The 19806-nt window shown below is 45.5% G+C and overlaps 4 protein-coding genes across 8 annotated transcripts; 3 read left to right on the forward strand and 1 right to left on the reverse strand.

The window, feature by feature from the left end:
* Positions 1–537: 537 nt before the first annotated feature.
* On the forward strand, positions 538–3828 carry LOC120689791 (transcription factor BHLH089-like). Its single transcript, XM_039972189.1, has 6 exons — positions 538–964; positions 2216–2419; positions 2625–2690; positions 2850–2918; positions 3004–3075; positions 3405–3828. The coding sequence occupies exons 1-6, from the start codon at positions 746–748 to the stop codon at positions 3537–3539; spliced, it is 765 nt and encodes a 254-aa protein (XP_039828123.1). The 5' UTR covers positions 538–745; the 3' UTR covers positions 3540–3828.
* Positions 3829–4036: 208 nt separating this feature from the next.
* On the forward strand, positions 4037–10249 carry LOC120689792 (DDT domain-containing protein DDR4-like). 2 transcript variants are annotated; one of them, XM_039972191.1, is made up of 12 exons: positions 4037–4584; positions 4714–4824; positions 5577–5663; positions 5750–5787; positions 5878–5959; positions 6571–6677; positions 6769–6940; positions 7645–7737; positions 7831–7954; positions 8733–8775; positions 8873–9001; positions 9088–10249. In XM_039972191.1, the coding sequence occupies exons 1-12, from the start codon at positions 4276–4278 to the stop codon at positions 9785–9787; spliced, it is 1995 nt and encodes a 664-aa protein (XP_039828125.1). In that variant the 5' UTR covers positions 4037–4275; the 3' UTR covers positions 9788–10249. The 2 variants fall into 2 exon arrangements, with proteins under 2 accessions (XP_039828125.1, XP_039828124.1); XM_039972190.1 differs by having other exon boundaries at positions 4040–4584; positions 9082–10249.
* Positions 10250–10867: 618 nt separating this feature from the next.
* LOC120688063 (DEAD-box ATP-dependent RNA helicase 27-like) lies at positions 10868–17299 on the forward strand. 4 transcript variants are annotated; one of them, XM_039970205.1, is made up of 13 exons: positions 10868–11519; positions 11755–11940; positions 13520–13705; positions 15021–15104; positions 15209–15250; positions 15338–15427; positions 15507–15806; positions 15887–15925; positions 16001–16105; positions 16230–16298; positions 16377–16502; positions 16762–16847; positions 16933–17290. In XM_039970205.1, the coding sequence occupies exons 1-12, from the start codon at positions 10989–10991 to the stop codon at positions 16822–16824; spliced, it is 1821 nt and encodes a 606-aa protein (XP_039826139.1). In that variant the 5' UTR covers positions 10868–10988; the 3' UTR covers positions 16825–16847; positions 16933–17290. The 4 variants fall into 4 exon arrangements, with proteins under 4 accessions (XP_039826139.1, XP_039826140.1, XP_039826137.1 ...); XM_039970206.1 differs by having other exon boundaries at positions 16762–16833; positions 16907–17027; XM_039970203.1 differs by lacking the exon at positions 16762–16847 and having other exon boundaries at positions 16907–17299.
* Positions 17300–17823: 524 nt separating this feature from the next.
* Positions 17824–19728, reverse strand: LOC120688064 (AAA-ATPase ASD, mitochondrial-like). The gene has a single exon (XM_039970207.1). The coding sequence runs from the start codon at positions 19632–19634 to the stop codon at positions 18141–18143; it is 1494 nt and encodes a 497-aa protein (XP_039826141.1). The 5' UTR covers positions 19635–19728; the 3' UTR covers positions 17824–18140.
* Positions 19729–19806: the final 78 nt, after the last annotated feature.

The raw sequence follows: 19806 nt of genomic DNA on the forward strand, positions 1-19806 counted from the left end.
CCTTTTGAATGCCTCTGATGTTTTTTCATGGTCCTCAATCAGTTTTTACCACACACTAGAGTGCAAATTAACCACCTAAAGGTTCCTTTGGCACAACTTCTTAGGAGGCTTCATGAACAACTTTATATGGAACTATATCAAATGGATTTTTTTGACTAACTTCAAACTTGAAGCAATCCATATGCTTCCATTAGCGGGAGAAGCCACAAAAACGTAGTTTCATGGGGAAAAAGCTCATTCGCTAAACATTTTTCAAAACAACTTTTGCCAACCAATCAGCCAGTAGTGCTTTTCTCTCGTAACGAATCGGCACCAGCCACCAACCATCTGTCAGCCAGCAGTACAACACCAGTACCAATCACAGCCAGCCGAACATAGCCAAACTGAACCTACACCAAACGGATGTAAATTACTCGTGCTTAGCGGTGAAAGCAGGTTTACTTTACCCTCGTCCTGTCAGGGTCAGCCCTACACCCCCAATCACCGCGTGGCGAAATCCCGAGGCCCCATTTCTTTACTCCTCTACGCCACCCTTTTCCAGTCTTCCCTGAGCGCTGCCCCCTCGCTCCCACCCTCCCTCTCTTCTCTCTCCTCCGCAAGTGTGCACAGTGCCACTGCGAGCTCTCCCTCCACCTCCCCGATCTGGTCGCACCAGTCTCCGTCTCCACCAGCCCTTCCCTTCGCACGCACCTCCGAAACCCTAGACCCGCTCGGCGAGTAGCGAGTTGCTTCGCCACCAGCCGCCATGGACCCGGCCCCGGCGGTCGCTGCGGAGCTCTGGCGCCCGCCGCACCTCGCCGCGGGCGGCGGCCGAGCTGTGGAGGCCACCTCCGCCGTCACGGAGAAGAGCAGTGGCGGCCGCGGAGGAGGCAGCGCCGGACGGAGGAGGCAGAGGGAGACCCCATCGTCCGAGGACGACTCGTCCCGGAACGTCTCCACTTCCGGCGGCGGCGGTCAGGATTTGGTAGGTTCTCTCCCTCATTGGTCGTGATCCGTGTGGCATTGGGGTTGCTGGGGCCAATGGGACTTCATGGGTGGGAATTGGAAGGTTTCCAAGGCAAATTGTAGCATCATAATTTAGTGCATAACGGAGCATGCTGGTGTGATCTGATCATCTGCACTACTGAGCTCGGTGTTCGTGGTGCTACTCTTGGCAGTATTACTCTGGATTTATATCTTGATTAACTTAGTTTAGTTTGATTTGGTAATGTGTGCAGCTGGATGAGCCAATTGCAGCAGCTGCTAGTTGTGTGGCTGACTGTAGACATTATGCAATTGAAGTAACTTCGGATACGTAAGCTTAATTAATTTGGTTTCCGAAGGGCCAAGAACTGCTTAGAAAGTCCTGAAAAAGTATGGGAACGCTAACACTGGAAGCAAATGAAACTATGTAAATTAAAGGTTACTCCATAGTTCATACAACTAGCAAAAATACCTGATGTGGTTGAACTTTGTGTACTAATGTTGTATAATTTCGTTTTCAAATACTAGGGTTTGATCGGAAAGCACAGTTTCTCTGTACATACTTCCATTTTTATTGTGGTATCACAGTGTTTAAGTGTACCAGATTTTTGCGCGTCAATCTAACATGATGGCATGAGTGCATGACGCCTTCAGGAGGCAATTGCTTAAACTGGCTAGAATGGTATATGCACTTGGTAGTTGGTGCATCCACTTTCAGTGCCATTGTTGTTGTTGGATCTGTGCATACTGTGGTGGTCTAATAAATTAAAGCTGCTTCTACTTGCTAGACAAACAATTAAGTAGAATCAACTTCAAATTTACTACCGACCAACTAGTTGGTCCACAAAGGTTTTGGCTGGATTTCAGATTCTCAGCGATGCTAGGCATGGTCACCTCCACAGTCCTGTATAATTTCGGCATTGTGCATAAGACATACATGTTTGGAACTAGATTGAATGCAAATTGATGTTTCAGCATTTATGCTTTCATTTCGTATCAACAAGAAGGCATATTTAATCGTATTGGTGGGTGAATCATTATTGGTTAATATGATCTGTGATTTTATCAGCATGTTGCAATGACAGTTGATCCTTATGTTTACAAATCACGTTCTGTGTTGAATGATGGCAATTTAGATAACTATTTTTTTTTTTACTTTTGTGATGATAAGATTTTAGTTTCATCTTAATAGAAAATTATCTAGTCGAAGTTGTGATTGTTCCTCGCTTATCCTGATCCTTTTTATGAGCAGACAGATTCAGGAGCAAAACGTTTCAAATCAAATAAATCCAATGATAATAATGGCAACCTAAGAACGGAGGCTGAAACTGACTCAAGAAGTGCTGGCAAGGCTGTTAGTAAAAACTCTCCCGCACCAGAGCCACCGAAACAAGATTACATCCATGTCAGGGCAAGAAGGGGCCAAGCAACTGACAGTCATAGCCTTGCAGAAAGGGTAATGATTGCAACATTTTCTATTTTCACCATTCCAATATTTACCAACTTGGCACCAGTTTGTAAAAATGCATTGTATGAATTCAAACCATTTGCTACAACGTAAGAACTGTGGTTGCAAATTGAAGCGCTCAGAGATGTTGTTGCTATAGGTAGCATGCATATAACACCTACTTGACCACCAAATGATCTTGTTCATTTTACAGGCACGGCGTGAGAAGATAAGCGAACGGATGAAAGTCCTCCAAGATCTTGTCCCTGGATGCAACAAGGTTCGCTTCAATCTCAACAGGCATTCAACATTGTTTGTGTTTCCTCATGTGCCATAAATTAAAAATATATAGTTATTTCGTCGTTATGAATAAGCTCTAATAATTTCTGAGTTTCACTCCCAGTAAATGTCATAATGATTTTTTTACTTGCTTGGTCAGGTTATTGGGAAAGCATCAGTACTTGACGAGATAATTAATTACATCCAGTCTTTGCAATGCCAAGTTGAGGTATGTCAGTTTTGTACAGAAGTTGCTCCTATGGAATTGCATTACCCTTCATATTCAAGCTAAGGGTATAATTTATGTGTTGCAGTTCCTGTCAATGAAGCTTGAGGCGGTTAATGCCCATGCAAGCAATGGAGTTGAAGCATTTCCATGCAAAGATGTAAGTCAACTTTTAAAATTGTTGTGAAGTACCAAGATCTGCATATCGATTCTTCATATGCTTTTTTCTGTGCCACGGCAAGCATTACTGAACTTGTGACAAATGTACACTTCCGAATTGAATAATTATTCATTGTTATGGGGCTTTAGGTCAAATTTCCAGAAAATACACCATTGAAATATCTTACGGAAATGCTCTGTCTTCTCTTAGTTCTCTATGTGATTTGCCCTTCCTTTTTCAGTATTTCCACGAGCAATGTGATGCCCCCCCCCCCCCCCCCCCCCCCCCCAAATTTTTGTTATGTTTACTTGAGGCCTTCTTGTTTGCAGTTTGCTTCACAGACTTATAGCACGGCTCCTGGACTGACATTTGATACCCAAACTCCAAGAGAATATGGGCAGGGCGCATCGACCTCGGAATGGCTTCACATGCAGACTGGCGGTGCCTATGAAAGGGTGTCATGAACAATATGAATCCAGAGTAGCATTCTAATAAAGTGAACCATGATCAATCAAGCCCCATGGTTCTAGATTTTTTTTTGAAACCATCATGTTCCAAACACAGTTTTATTCATGCTTGGAGCTGTAATGCCAGTGGGGGACATGTATTTTGAGGAGTACAATTTTTGTTTTCCCATCTGAATCTCAAGACGAAGTTTCTCCTATTCATGTGTTCCATGGAATTTCTGTAGATCGCGTAAATTTGTAAGAATGATGAATAAACTAGTTTTTTTCTCCGCTTCTGGGAGCACCAGTTTCCTGTGTTGATGCTGTGATTTTGTATGATGTGTCCTGTAGAGTCCTATCCTTCCGAGTTCCGATCTTCCAGTGCCCCCTGATGACCGTGCCCAACCAAAACCTCCCGAAAACCCAGCACAGCTTGCGAAATCTCCCTCTTGCCCCTGTCCTACGAACGCGGTAACGGTTCTGTTGATCTATTCCCCAACACCCCTGGTGATCTCGCACACGAAATCCCGCTTTCACCCCCCGCCTTCTTCCCCCGTTCCTCAGTCCTCACTCCTTTCCCCTCCCTCGCTCGGTCGCCCCATCTCCCATGGCTTCCACTGCCTCGGCGCCACCTGCTCAGGCTGCCCGCTTCCTGTGAGTCGGAGACATCCTCCCCCCTCAAGCCCGAACCCTACCCTGACCCCGACCCCCGATCCATCCCCGATCCGTCTCTTCCAAACGGGGGTCTCCGGCGATGGCGGCCGCCTCCCCGCCGCAGAGTCAGCAGCAGCGGGCGGCTGCGTGGGAGGATCCCGCGGCGCTGACCCCGAGGAGGGCGCGGTTTCCACGCGCGTGCCACTACCGTCCGAACGCGCCCCCGCCGCCCGCGCCCGCGCCCACGCCTCCGCCGCCGCGGCCGAGGCGGAGCGGGAATGCGGGGGACGAGACGCCGGAGTATCGCGTGGTGACGCCGCTCGTGGTGGAGCCGGAGTCGCCCGCCGAGCTGCCGCGGTGGAGGCTACGCTGCATGTGGGAGCTCGCCTCCGTCCTCAATTTCCTCCACGTAAGCGCTGTCGCTCTTCGGTACCGTTAAACCTTCCGCTGCATCGAGCCTCAGTCTGGAGCGGGTTTAGTGCTTTGCTTTCCGATTTGATTGTTTGGGTAACATGACCGATCTGCTTCGGAGCTGTAGGTGTTCCGGCCATTGCTAAACATTGCCGTGGAGTTCACTGCAGAAGAGCTGGAGGACGCGATCATAGCGCCCAATGGCACACTGGATGACGTGCATATGCCTCTGTTAAAGGTGAGTCGGTGCCTGTTTAAGTCACTTTGGTTTTCATCATGAACTTTAACTGCCCTGCTGCCTTTAGGTGTTTTTTGAGGGGTAGTGGTCTTTGCATTATTATGCTTTCTATTATGTTGTTTTGCAATGTTATAGGAGGAATGTATACTACTGCTAGAACTCCATCAAGCAATGCTTCATTGCTCTTTGAGAACTTCTGGTGTTAAATACTAAGTTCTCATGGTTACCTTATCCTGGAGTGATGCTTAACAATTTTTGCACAATTAATTTTTTTTAATGTGCTCGGGAATAATATTTCCAAATACATGAAATAAGGATTATGAGGTCGACTTGCTATGGGATGATCTTCTTTGCAGGACCCTGCCAGTAATTTTGGTTATTTTTGTTGCTATGTGTTAGTGCATTATCAATTATAGGAGCCTAGAAATTTTGGTTATTTCAAATGAGAGTTGCAGTGTTACTGTAGCTGTCAACCTATGTATCTCATAATACACGATGACCGTTTCACTGCTCCTTTGCCCCTACTATATACTGCTAGTGACTATGCTGTTCAGGTAATTTCGCTAAAGATATACCTGTGTGGAGTGGAACAGAAGAAATAATAACAAGACATAAATGACAACACCATGTTTTGGAACATTTACATCATATTAATTGACAAGTCTGTCCGGCTTGTCCATCATTGCTACTACTGATTAGATTACAAAACCAATTTTTCAAGTATCCTGCATAATTTTTATGCATCTTTGCAGTCAATTCCTCCAGTGACTCGGATGGCCATGGGACGTGGAACATGGGTAACGGTGTTATGTAAAAAATTGAAGAACTGGTGGCATTGGGTATATGATGTTCCTCAGCAAGATCAATTTTACATGACGGATGAAACTGCATTTGGTTGATGAGCTAATAATGGTTAGAACTGCAGGTTGCAGAAGGCGATCTTCCGATTGTTGCCTCACATGGGTGAGTTCTTATCCCAGTTGTCCCTTAACTGGATATCTAGCTGTTATCTTATATCTGATAACTTCCGCTCAATTGCTTTGCCTTGTTCAGAGCGGAAATTGAACTGTACAGGACACTTGATCCAGCGACTCGATTAGTGATCCTGAAAGCTATATGTGATATACGTTGTGAGGTGTGTGCCCTTATTATTCTGTGAGATGTTTAAAGAATACGATTGAACCCATGTCTTCTGCCTTTTGGAATTATACTAATTGTACTTTAGTTGACCGCTCTCTTTAATCCTGTTATCGCATTCAATGTCTTTGCAGATTCTGCTAAATATTCTATCGGGCTTTTTATTAATTAGTACAATATATATGCTCAGTCTCCAGTATTTTTTTTTTCTTTTTCTGTTTGTGTACCATCCTACAACTGGCCATCATAAGAGCATAGCTTTAGTTTATTGAAGATGTTCTGTTAGTTATTTGAAAACAAGGCTGTTGCTAAAACATGTAAGGTTAAGACTTACTCATTAATGAAGGTTGCTTTATATGCTAGACAGCAGTTTATAACAGAGCTTTCTTGATACAAATCATGATTGTGAAGGGACAAATCAGCCTCTCAGGTGAAATAAACAGAAAGAAAAGAAAGAAAAACCTCTCAGAACAAATGTTGAAGTGGGGATATGATAATTGAGTAGTGAGTGGTTGCAAAGCTGACCCTCAATTTGATTTAGTTTGAAATATGTTTATGTGTGTGCTTTAGTTTGAAATATGTGCTGAATCTTCTTGCACCTATTTACAGCAAGAGGATATTCGGAACTTCATTGACAGTTCTTTGAGGCATGGTTATCATCTCCCCATCTTTCGTAAACAACGAATTGGTGGAGATTCATATGGAATTTCATACTGGTGGGCAAACAGTAACTTCAACAGAAATATGAAATGTACTTTAAAGCATATTTTGTGGACTTAGCATCTCTACTCATCTGTTGCGCTGCAGGTATGAAGATGACCCAATTCTTGGTCATCGGTTGTATCGTGAAATTAGGCGAGTGGAGTATGCGAAGGAGTCATCAAAAAGAACTAAAGGAAAGGGAGCCTCAAGTGGTCCAGTTATATCCTATCAATGGGAGGCTGTGGCATCCAACTTTGATGAGTTCAATACAGCTGCAGTAAGTTTGGAGCTCATCATATACATTTCTTTAGGTTCTCTGCTAATAAATAGAGCCATGATTAGTTCATCTTTCCCTGTACCTAATCACTTGCAATTATGATTATGTTGTGATAATAAAAGTTAATGCCTGTTGTTGTTACAAGATGTTGCAACGGTCATGGCCATCTTGTAAAACATGGTGGACCTTGCATGAGTATTATGAATCGGTGAACTTCCATGGCTTTGTATCATGGCTAGTTAGTATTCACGCTTGGGTCTGTGTAGATAATAGGGATGCTCCTTTTCTGATTCCTGATCGTTTTTTGTTGTCAAGTATCACTAGTTTTCATGCTGATGCTACAATTATGAATTATTCCAAGGTGAAGAAATGAATTTATGACAGTTAAATCCAGTATATAGCTTGGGCTATGTTAGCAAAAAAATTTAAATAAACATGCAGTATTGTATTAGCCCATATGATACCACACTTTGGGGGCAACTTTCATTTAAATGTGTTTTTTCCATCCATTTCCAAACAAGTTCCAAGATACTTCCAAGCAACCCTGCCACAGTTTACACTGGAAGAGCTTATCAAAACCAAACTGCAAACTTGTGATGTCAATGAATCAAATAAGAATATGACAGAAAAGCTGTATATACTTTGCTCCTGATAAAACTTCTAAAGTTTAATGATATTAGTTCTTTTATGCCGATCTTATTCAGGAAAAACTCTTTTCAAGTAGGAACAGGACAGAAGTGTCGCTTGGCAAGAAGCTGAAGTTCAATTATCTTCCAGAGATAGAAAAGATTCATAAGGTATTTCATTGCAGCTAGTTAAAATTGTTGGCAAAGAATAGAGTGCCTTGCTATTCTCATTTCATAACGAGTTACCATTGTCTTGTCTTGCAGAAGAAAGAGAAGCTGCTCAAAAAGCAACAAAGAGAAGCCCTCCTCCTTGACAGCTACTTGACAGTGAATGGATTCACATCTGGCCGCTCTCGTCGTGAAAGGAAGCGTGTCACTTATACTTTTGGTAATTCCAATTCTGAATCTAACATTGTTGATTAATGGGAAATACTTTCATACAACCTACAATTCAATTACGGCCAGGTGTTGAGAGCCATTTGATTCATAATTGAATAGCCACCCAAGCAATTTGAGCCATTTGATTTTCTGGTTGTAAAGGAGCTGTTCAAATGGCTAGATTGGTGTTTCCCTGTTTTGTGCTTATTAGTTGTTACAGCTTTATTGTTCATGTAGTCACTCCTTCATATTAGATGTTTGATTATCATTTTCAGCATTAATATTGCCATGTCACTACTTTCTACTAATCATCCTGTGATTTGAACTCGCTAAGCTTACTTGTTAACCTAAGTTAGTTGCACAGCTGTAAATCTGCCTCTCATTGCTGGTTTGTGTTTTCACCACCTGAATAGTAGCTAATTATTGTTATTTGTTATACCTAGCTGGTCTAACTTGTATGTTAGTAAAGCTACCATTAATCTAATTATTTCATCATTTGATAAATATCAGCAAGTGTTAACCATTTCCTAGCAACCTGTTAAAACTTGTACTGGGATCATGAAGGTATTGCAGTTATTCATCAAAGGGTCCTCGACTCCTCGTTTAGGTCAAATTTTACCTGTAGATGCCATGCTTGTGAATGCGTAATACTGCAAAATTTCATTCTAAAATCTAAAGTCATACTATCTATGTGTTCATTTGATGTATCATGCGGTGTCTATTGGAACAAGGCCAGTGTGTATACTGTTTCTTGTTGTGCTGATGATTTTTCTTAATTTATCATGCAGATGATTATGAACGTTCAATAAATGAAGCCATAAAAACAACAAAGTATGTATATCTTTCTGTTCTTGATAGCTTCATCTATTAAGGGATTTATAGAAACAACACAAAACATGAAACAACTTTCTGGACTATATATTGACAGGAAAAGTGAGATTGTTGCTGAGATTGGTCCCTCACCATTATGTAAAGGATTCTATGGAGAATCTGCAGCAAAGTCATATCGCTACCAATCAAACAATTGTGAAGGGAAGGCAGCAACTCTTCATCGTAGGTAAGTCTTTTAACTATTGGTGTGTACCTGTTTCTCTTATAGAACTTATTAGCCAATTAAAACATGTTGGTCTGTTATAGCTACAGGCAGAGAAAAAGATCTCAAAGGTACACAAAAGACTTTGTGGAGGCCGTATCGGACATTGACCTGAACATTGACAGTGATGATGATATCATGGGTGAAGCAGTGTATGATGAGGAATATCTTAGAAGTAAAAAACATCAAAAGGCAGGTCTTTCTGAAAATGACGAAGAGTTTCAGTTGGAACAAGTTGCCAGTGATGGTGGCAATGGAGTGGTTCATTCTTTGAGTGCTAGTGAGGATGCAGATGAGCTCCAATGGTACAAAAGATTTCCACTTCACAACCCCCAAGGGACCAAGTTGAGATCCATTGATGAAATCCAAATTGGCATCAGACGCAGTAAGCGCTCCACTCGTCCGCGTATTAACTATCAACAATATGATATTTCTGGCAGAGATAGAGAATTTGGAAAGCAAGAGAAATGCAGCGCATCAGATCCAGATGTTGGCTCTGATGCACAAAATGATATGGAGGTCTCAACAACAAGCCAAGACCGGGAGGAAGAAGATGATGAAGTGAATAAAGCTCGGCAGCGGCGCTTAGAGAAGAAGGCACTTGTGCCCAGCAGGGAGAGTGAAAGTGTACGGAGAAAATTCCTTGACCTAAATGAACAAGTGCCTATAGGTGGTCTTGATGATGCGCCGGTCTTGGTGAAAGACGAGCAGCCAAATAATGGTCATGAGAACTGTTCCGCGGCGCATTAGAGGTGCTGGGAACCCCTTTTTTTGTCACCTGAGTATGAAATACTTGGTGAAATTGCTTGCTTTAGCATGGATCGACAAGAATCCAATGAGATGGTGATACAACATTGGTCTTGTAAGGGCGTATTTCTGCTATATACTACCGCCAATGCTGTGCCAACGAGGAGTTTGAGATGGCCCATAAAGCACAGTGGCTGAATTTCCTGCCGATAAGCCAGGCCCTATCTGATACTTGGAGGTCATGCTGAGATGTACACTAGGCACACCGCACGCGTCGATTGGCGCTGTACAATTGTCACACCTGCATTTGTATCTTCTCCATGTATAAACAGTGATCGGGAGCCATTGCGCCTGGTTACGGGATGCCTTCGCCATCGGCTGTCGCCATCAGTTTTGTCCTTTTTCTACTTGACTCGCTGCAAAACATTTCGCTTTCCCCCTTCTGTGCATCTGCATTAGGCTTAATTTCACTGTAGCTTTTTTTTTTCTCTGTATGCGCGGTAATTTGTTAGTGCTCGACTTCGTCAGTAGTTTTCGGGGTGGTTTACTTGGAATTGGAAGTTGAACTTTCATGCTTGGTTCTCCAATATTACAGCTGCGCAGACTGAAATTTCTTCATGCGACAGATTGTGAATCGGCAGCCCGTTAGTAGCGACTAGCAGATAACTAGTGTTTACTGTTTGCCAACCTAAAATTTGGATGAATTGGTCTTAAGTGCATGGTGCCTGAATGGAACCGTATTTGAATTTAGCATCTTATATAGTTACTAGCGTAGATGCACGTGAGCATTTGCACGTGATTTAAACATCTATTAAATTTGAATTCGAAAATACATTAAATTAAGTATTAATTAAATTAATATTTAATTTAAATTCTGAAAACATGTACTCCCATGTACGAGTACCATGATAAAAGTATCTTGTAGCTTAGGTCCACATTGCAAACCCTAAACCCTCAACATGGCAGTTCCTTTTATAATATTTAAAGTAAAGAATTAAAAAAAAAGAAATCTCCAGAAACCGGAAGTGGCCCATATAGATTTCCGGAGCGGGAGGCCGCAGCCTGCAGGTGGACCACGAGAGGCCGAGAAGGCCGAGACCCCTGCCGGCTGCCGTGAATAGCAACCCCCTCGCCGTTGCGCTCCTAAAACCCTAGCGAAGGCGTGCCTTTCCCTTACCGCCCGCCCCCGCCCGCCGCCGCCGCCATGTGCCCCGCAGCGGCGACCATGAGCTCGGCCAGGCTGTCGAAGAAGCGGAAGCAGCCCGTCGTCGCTCCGCCGGAGTCGGACTCTGAGGAGGAGGAGTCGGTGTACGACACCGCCTCCGACGGCGACGAGGAGGAAGAGGAGAGGCAGGAGGTGGAGAGCGAGGACGAAGACGAGGACGCGGAGGAGGGGAGCGATGGTGAAGACGAGGAGATGGAGGAGGGGAGCGATGACGATGAGGACGAAGAGGATGAGGAGGAAGATGAGGACGAGAGCGAGGAGGAGGAGCAGAATGTGAAAGAGACGGTGAAGGAGGAGGAAAAAAAGGAAAAGAAGAAGAAAAGGGAGGAGGTGAAGGAGGAGGAAAAGAAGGAAAAGGAGGAGGAGAAAGAGGAAAAGAAAGTGAAGAAGGATTTGAAGAAGAAGGGGGAGGGGAGCGGGATTCTCTCAAACAAGCTCTTCTCGGAGCTCCCCATCTCTGAGCTCACTGCCAAGGCCATCAGAGAGATGAACTACACCCACCTCACCCAGGTACTGCCTACCAGTGTTTAAATTGTATCATTGCATAGGCGTACTCTTTATGAGAATTGCTTCTGTTCTCGGCGCATGTCTGCAATTGCTTACCTTCTTTGTGTTGTTTTTGACAGAGATAGATTGACTGCATAAAAGTTAACTATTTCTGTTAAAGTTTGTGTTAGGTGGGTCGGTCTCTTTGATTTTAGTATTAATAACTTACATGGGGGTGTGGTTATTTTCATGCTTGCAGATTCAAGCTAGATCAATACCACATCTGTTGGAAGGAAAGGATGTCATGGGCGCAGCCAAAACTGGATCTGGGAAGACTCTTGCGTTCCTTATACCAGCAATTGAGCTGCTCCATCATCTGCACTTCTCGCCGAGGAATGGGACCGGAGTTATTGTGGTTTGTCCGACAAGGGAGCTTGCTATCCAGGTATATGGTTTGTCGATGCTGATTTCCGTCAATGCTGATTTCCTCTGACAAATCATGATGCACCTGTACTCCTTTCGAGTTCACATATTTGAAGGCTATAAATGAGAAACATTTGAAATCAGATGTGTCAACTGAGATATTAATTACACTGTGTTAAGACAATGTTTCTCAAAAATTGAAAAAAGAATAAAATGCATCGGAGGTCCATAAACTTGTAAAGTTGTGTCATATAGGTCCATCAACTCAAAAAGTGCATTTCTGGGTCCATAAACTTTTTAAGTCGTTCACCGCAGGTCCATACCCATCCATGTGGGCAGCTAGCGCTGATGTGGCACGCTGACTAGGCGCCACTCTTTCATCCCTCTGCATCTTCTTCTCTCAACCATGCTCTCTCATTGGCACATTTAATCGAACATGTTGTGCGCGAGACAAGCTTTGTCATGTCAGGGAGGATTCTGGCTGCCGTGACGGTGTTGCTAGTTGTGGCATTCGGCAGCAATGTCGGCCTATGCGGCGTGCAGCTCTCATGGTGCAAGGACGAGGCACATCAGTCAGATGCGTCGTAGCGTCATGGTTGTGCAAATTCGTGCCAACGGCCATGCGGCTGTAGTCTTCTGCACGCCCCGGAGGCAACGAGCGTCGGCGCCCGCCCGTCCAGGCGGCGGCGAGCTCCGCAGGCCACCGCGCCACGCCTGTCACTCCTCCGCGCCCAACGTCCGGTGGCCGAGCCGTGTTCATCCTCTACACCAGACCGCCCGTAGCTCGCGGGTCCGCACCGGCCGCCCGCCCCTATTCTCGCCTCCAGCTGCGGCTCACGGCTCCCACGCTTGCTCGGCCCCAACAGCGCCATGCCTGCCTACGGTGTCGAGGCCCGCACCGTCCCACCCGCTTGCGGCAGCTGCGGCTGCCACGCTCTGTCCTCATGCAGCTCGTGGTGCCGGCGAGCTCTGGAGACCGCCGCGCCGCGCCTGTCGCACCTCCCGCTTGTCTTGCGGTGTCCAATTGGGGTCGCGGCGGTGATGACGAGGAAAAAGAGATCATCGCCGGAGAGGTCATCCATCGCTGCAATAAAAAAATACCTCCTCATCTTCCGGCATAATCGGCATGATTGACTACCTATATGCCGTGGACAATGCCATCACCGTGGCGGGTCGCTCTCGCTCTCCTTGGGCGACGCCCGATGCGTCGCTGCGCCACAGTACACGCTTGTCCTCAAGGTGCTTGATGAAATTCCCCAACCAAAGACAAAGAGGGTGATGGATGAGAGATAAAGATGCCCAGTCAGCACGCCATGTCATCGATACATGCTCACGTGGAGGGGTATGGACCTGCGGTGAACGACTTAAAAAGTTTAGGGACCCAAAAATATACTTTTGGAGTTGATGTACCTAAGTGACACCCCCCTACAAGTTTATGGACCTCCGATGCATTTTACTCTTGAAAAAATGTGAAACTTGAAAATGTAAATGTAGCACTATCAAATTTTTGTATAGTTGCAGTTCTGATATTCTCAACAAAATCTATTTGTTAACGAATCGAGCTTATGTATTCTTAATCATTGTTAATTTATTTTCTCTAGACACACAATGTTGCCAAGGAGTTAATGAAGTATCATTCGCAAACTCTTGGATATGTCATTGGTGGTAATAACCGGAGAAGTGAGGCTGATCATCTTGCAAAGGGGGTCAATTTATTAGTTGCTACCCCAGGCAGGCTTTTGGACCATCTACAAAATACCAAGAGTTTCATATACAAAAGGCTAAAGGTAATGGAACTTCTTTCTGGCACTTTCATTCCAAAGTTTGTGGAGAATCTGTCTGTTGGAGTAGCAGTGTAGCACTTCGTTTTTAAGTTGCCGCATTAAACAAGCAAATGCAAACTTGCAATTGCATATTTCTAGTGTGCTATGCACCTACTTTTTTTTTTTTGCATCAGTCCTGCTTATCCACTACATTACGAACTCATTCTTTTGGTTCATACCATCTGCTGTTATTGTCCATGACTGCATGCTTAGGTGTGAAAATTAAATTAGAATCTAGATAAATTTGTTGCTGATTATATGAGTTATATGTAAACGTAAGTAATACTGGTTTCTTCTTGGTTAGTTATTCGTTCTACCAAATCCTTGCGTGTAATTTTGATTTTCTATATTCATTAAGCCATTTTCATCTCTGATATGTTTCTGCGGGGTTTGTAAGTCCCACCATGTAGTGTGAAAAATTGTTGGTGGAATAGCTGATTAATTTTTAGGTAGCTAAAACTTGTATTGCTCTAACAGCAGCGCCCCAAAAATCAATTTATTCTATTATCTGATTGCAAACTGGGTTCTAAACATACTGATTGTCTGGGATGGGCTTAGCATTTCGCCCTTGGTCAGCCTTAAGCCTGGTATGAAGCATGTAAGATTTGACGAGCTGGGCTGGGATGGGATGGGATGCCTTCTAGCATTATTAGAGCATCTCCAGCAATCCCCCAATAGTCCTTTCCCAATAACTGGTATTGGGAGATGTCCCAATAGCAGTTTTAGGATTATTTGGGGAGTTGCTTTTGCAGTCTCCCAATAAATCTTCCCAATAATGCAAAAGAAGCATTTATTTCAATACCTTGGACTTGATCTCGCGTGGGGGGCAACACGCATCGACAACCTTGGGCAGAGGGACGGGCGGCGTTCAGCACCTGCTGCTCCAGCGGGAAAGGATGCAACACTTGGTCCTGACGCGGGAGGAAAGATGACGGGGAAAAGAAACGCGGTAGGGAAACCGGTCGTATTGGGATAGTCTTGGGTTCCCTCTATATTGGGATATTTGGAAGGAAGTATCGGGATGAACCAAAAAATATTGGGGAAAGGGAGAACTTTTGGGAGACTGATGGAGCACTTCTTTTCCCAATACTGGTGTTTTTATTGGGGAAAGGGGGACTGCTGGAGAAGCTCTTAGCTTCCTGGGTTTTCACGGGCTGCTGTTTGTTTGTGTTTACATGGAAACGTTAAACCTTATTCATGACCATGAATTCCAATATACCATGACTGATCATCCCATTTGCTTTGTATATCTCTGAAAGTCATTTTATTAATTTTGCAGTGCCTTGTAATTGATGAAGCTGATCGCATACTTGAGCAAAACTTTGAGGAAGATATGAAACAAATATTTAAACGCCTACCTCAGGTATACGAGCTCTTGTTACTTTCATTTTATATGCACAATGTAGCTCATAACTTTGCACTGACATAATGTTTTATTTCTTCTGTTGCATTATGGATGATATGCAGAATAGGCAGACTGTTCTTTTTTCTGCTACACAGACTCCAGAGGTTGGTAAATCTGTTATCCAGATCTTTCACACTTCTCATTCTTGATCTCTATAAGTTTCTCTTCTTATGCTTTGATGTATCTGGCAGGTTGAAAATTTTGCTAAATTGTCATTTGAGAAGAATGAAGAAAGTAAAGAAAAACCAATTTATGTTGGAGTTGATGATGATAAGTCAAAGGTAAGGATTTCCGTCAGCAGGCTATTCTACGTTTTTTAAGAGTATTTTGTACGAAAAGTAACCTTTGATTCTTTGGCAGGCTACTGTTGAAGGCTTGCAGCAGGGGTATTGTGTCATTTCTAGTGAGAAGAGGTTCCTGGTTCTATATGCTTTCCTCAAAAAGAAACAGAATAAGAAGGTCATGGTGTTCTTTTCATCATGTAATTCAGTCAAGTTCCACTCAGAACTTCTGAATTTCATTGGGATAGAGTGTTCTGATATCCATGGGAAACAGAAACAGCAGAAACGAACTACAACATTCTTTGACTTTTGCAAGGCAGAAAAGGGCATTTTATTGTGCACTAACGTAGCTGCACGTGGACTTGATATCCCTGATGTGGTGAGGTTTTGACCTGTTATTTTTTAGCATTGGACCTGTTTTTATTCCCTGCTAACTGAAGCATCTGATACCTTTTTTAGGATTATATCGTGCAATATGATCCTCCAGATGAACCAAAGGTTGGTGATTCTAAACAGCTTGATTGAAATTTTCTACTCTCTTCCTCTAACTGCAATTTGGAATTTCACTTTCAGGATTACATTCACAGAGTTGGTCGTACTGCCCGTGGTGACAAAGGAAAGGGAAGTGCATTGCTGTTCTTACTACCAGAAGAATTGAGATTTCTCATTTACTTGAAGGTATGTGTGAAAACCATACACCCCCCCCCCCCCACCCCACCCCACCCCACCCCAACACACACATACACACAACCATCACCAGTATTGTATGAGAATTCACAAGTATTGTATTGGTTGTCTGCAGGCAGCCAGGGTTACCCTTACAGAATACGAGTTCAATCAAAAGAATGTGCCAAATTTGCAATCAAACCTTGTAAGTATCTTCTTTCAGAATAACCGCCCATTTCCTTTCCTTTTTCATGTAGTTGTTATAACTTTTATTGTTGAGCAGGAGAAATTGGTTAGCGACAATTACCATTTGAACCAGTCTGCAAAAGAAGCCTACAGATCCTACGTTTTGGCTTATGACTCTCACTCTATGAAAGACATTTTTAATGTCCATCAACTCGATCTGCAGGTAAATGTTCTGTAAAGTTATCATTTATTGCACAGTGGATATTTCCTTAAGTGTAGTTTATCTCTTGAAACATTCAAGCTAGTAGAGAATGTAAATATCAGTTGTCCTGGTGGTATAAGATAAATGATTCTATTTCATATACTCTGTATTGCATCAACGGCATGAAAATGAGCATGACTTAATGGCATATGGATTGCCAGGTTTTGTTACCGTACAGAAAACTCAATAATCTCATGTTGAATTCCTCGCTGTCTTGCAGAAAGTAGCTGCATCATTCTGTTTCAGAAACTCTCCAGATTTTGTTATGGATTTAATGGCATGACTTAATGGTGTATGGACTGCCAGGTTTTGTTACTGTACAGAAAACTCAATAATCTTATGTTGAATTCCACACTGTCTTGCAGAAAGTAGCTGCATCATTCTGTTTCAGAAACCCTCCAAAGGTGAATCTGGACCTGGAGAGCAGCGCCGCTAAACATCGGAAGATGAGGAGGTTAGATGGTGGGAAGAGGCATGGTATCAGCCCTTCAAATCCTTATGGAAGGAAGGACAAAGATGGTAGTGGCGGTAAACGACAGTTTGCGAGGTTTTAGAAAAAACAGCCTTTCACGGGTCGTGTAATACCGCTATACCAGAGCTTAATGTTTCCAGGCTTTGGACAATTTTGACAGATCACTTGATGCTAGAGTGGGTGAGATATTATCACTTGTGTTTGTGGATGATCACTTGATGTGTTGCTTCTTTAGAGTGTAAAATGCATTTTTCAACAGTGGATTCTTTATTTCATAGTGCTTCGATTGTTTGTTTCTTTGCCCGTGAAACCGCACACATGCTTTTGTCGATCTGCACAGTTTGGGATCAACTAGGAAAACCTGTACTGCAAATGAGCATACACTCGTCAGCAGTGCTGACTCATGTTGTCGTTGCCAAGCAGTGCGCGGTAGTGATGGTGAATCTTGCCTGGCTATGGTTTCACATTCACTACGAGCTGTTGCATCCACGATCCATCGCTTTCAGTATCAGCCTCTGCTCGCAGATCTCTCCGGGTTTGCCTGGCTATGGTTGCCAGATCGCTTTCAGCCTTTTCAGGTGGCCCCAGTGACCAGACCACGCCGCGGGGTCTGCGGCGGCCGGCGGGGCACGCGCATCGCTTCTCGCTGTTCTTGCAGAGGCCAAACTGAACTTTGCTTTGCGCCATCCCCACAATTGTCGACGATATTCCTCCACAACTGACAAGAGGGAAAGTTCAGCATTCAACGTCCACGGTTTTCATTTCAGAAAGTTCTTGTCACGTTTTTTTTTCTTTGCGACAAAGAGTTCATTATACGTTGACCTTGAGTTGACTTATTTATTTCTGCCATAGTACTCTGCCCTCTGGTCATGAAAGCATACCATTGTACCGGATAGGATAAATAGTAGAATAGAAAAAGGAAAAAGTTCGATCGAGTCTACCACTGTCTACAGGAGTTCTCGTAACTGAAGGCGAGTGTTTGTTCTCTAAAGCAAACCCCTATTTTATTCCTACTACGGGCTATATGATATGATCAGTGGCTACTAGAACCCTGAAGATTGAAGAACCACGAGAAATCATCACAACTACGGACGACAGATTGCTAGATTGGTAACCGTCAGCTGAAACTACTGCTGCTCCTCCTCATCTTCTTGTTCGTCAGGGTCATTTCCTCCACTGGCCTTCTTCTCCTTGGCCTCCTCCAATGCCTTGACCAAGGCCGCGAGGCAGGTGTCCGGGTTGTCCTCCAGGCTCTTGGGCGTCAGATTCTCGGCGACGTCGGCCGGCGTCATCTCCACCTCCCGCAGCAGGTCGCCGACGGCGCCGAACAGCGCGTGCGCGTCGACGTCGAGGTACGTCTTGGCCAGGAACTTGAAGGCCTCGAAGCCGCAGTAGGACATCTCGATGTGCTTGTCCATGCGGCCCCTCCGGATGAGCGCCGGGTCCAGCTTCTGCACGTGGTTGGTGGTGAACACGATGATCCGCTCGCCGCCGCACGCCGACCACAGCCCGTCGATGAAGTTGAGCAGGCCCGACAGCGTCACCTTGCTGCTGGTGTCCTTCTTGTCGGCGCCGGCGGCAGCCTTGGCGGCCGCCGCGGCGTCCTTCTTGTCCTTGTCGTCCTCCGCCGCGGCTTTCTTCTTCTTGCGCGCGCCGGTGAGGTCGAGCGAGCAGTCGATGTCCTCGATGACGATGATGGACTTGCTCGTCGTCTCGATGAAGAGCTTGCGGAGGTCGGTGTTGGAGTGTACCGACGTGAGCTCGATGTCGTAGATGTCGTAGTCGAGGTAGTTGGCCATGGCGGCGATCATGGCCGACTTGCCCGTCCCCGGCGGGCCGTACAGGAGGTACCCGCGCTTCCACGCCTTGCCGACGCGCGCGTAGTAGTCCTTGCCGTTCTTGAACATGTCGAGGTCGTCCTTGATCTCCTTCTTCTTGGCCGGGTCCATGGCGAGCGTGTCGAACGTCTTGGGGTGCTCGAACACCACGTGGCTCCACGCCGACCTCATAAACCCGCCGTCGCTCCACCCTTGCGTGGAGATGTTGGTGAAGAGCTTCCGCTGGCGGTTCTTGACCATGACGGCGCGGCCCTGCTGCCGGACGCGCGGGAGGTAGGTGTCGAGCACGAGCTCGCGGTGGCGCTCGAGGAAGAAGAGCCTGTAGAAGCGGCGCTCCTCCTGCGCGGCGCCGCCGCCCCACCACGCGGCGGCGGCGTCGTTGCGCGGCGGCGACTTGGAGTAGGCCCACCACCATACGGTGGCGCCCTCGAACTGGTCGGCCACCTCCTCGCCGTCGACCATGCTGAGCACGAGCTTGTCGGCGTCCTTGGCGCCCTCGGCCCGCAGGTGGCGCACGCCGCGGGAGCAGGCATCGCTGAGGTACGCCTTGACCTCCTCGTACGCGTCGCTGCGCTTCATCCGGCCGCCCTCGTACTCGGCGATGGTGACCGACAGGTAGGGGTCCACCATCGCCGCCAGCCGCCGCGCGTGGCGGCTCAGGTGGCGCCCGAAGAACTGCTGCAGCTGGAGGTGCTGCAGGTTCTGCCACACCACCGTCCACAGCACGGCGATCAGGCTCAGCACCACGCCGGAGTTGAGCCCGCTCAGCAACGACCCCTCCATACCTCCCCCACGATCCCAAAGTCCCAAGGCCAAGGGCGGACGACTAGCTAGCAGGAGAGTAGGATCGAGCAGTGGTTTCCTGGCCCGTCGCCGTGTACTTATAAAACTTTCCCCAACACCCTGTACTTATAAAACTTTCTCGGGCCCAGTGGCGGTGGTGGTGCTGCGTCAC

This window comes from Panicum virgatum, chromosome 9N (assembly GCF_016808335.1).
Source record: "Panicum virgatum strain AP13 chromosome 9N, P.virgatum_v5, whole genome shotgun sequence".
In the NCBI taxonomy this organism is placed as follows: Eukaryota; Viridiplantae; Streptophyta; class Magnoliopsida; order Poales; family Poaceae; genus Panicum; species Panicum virgatum.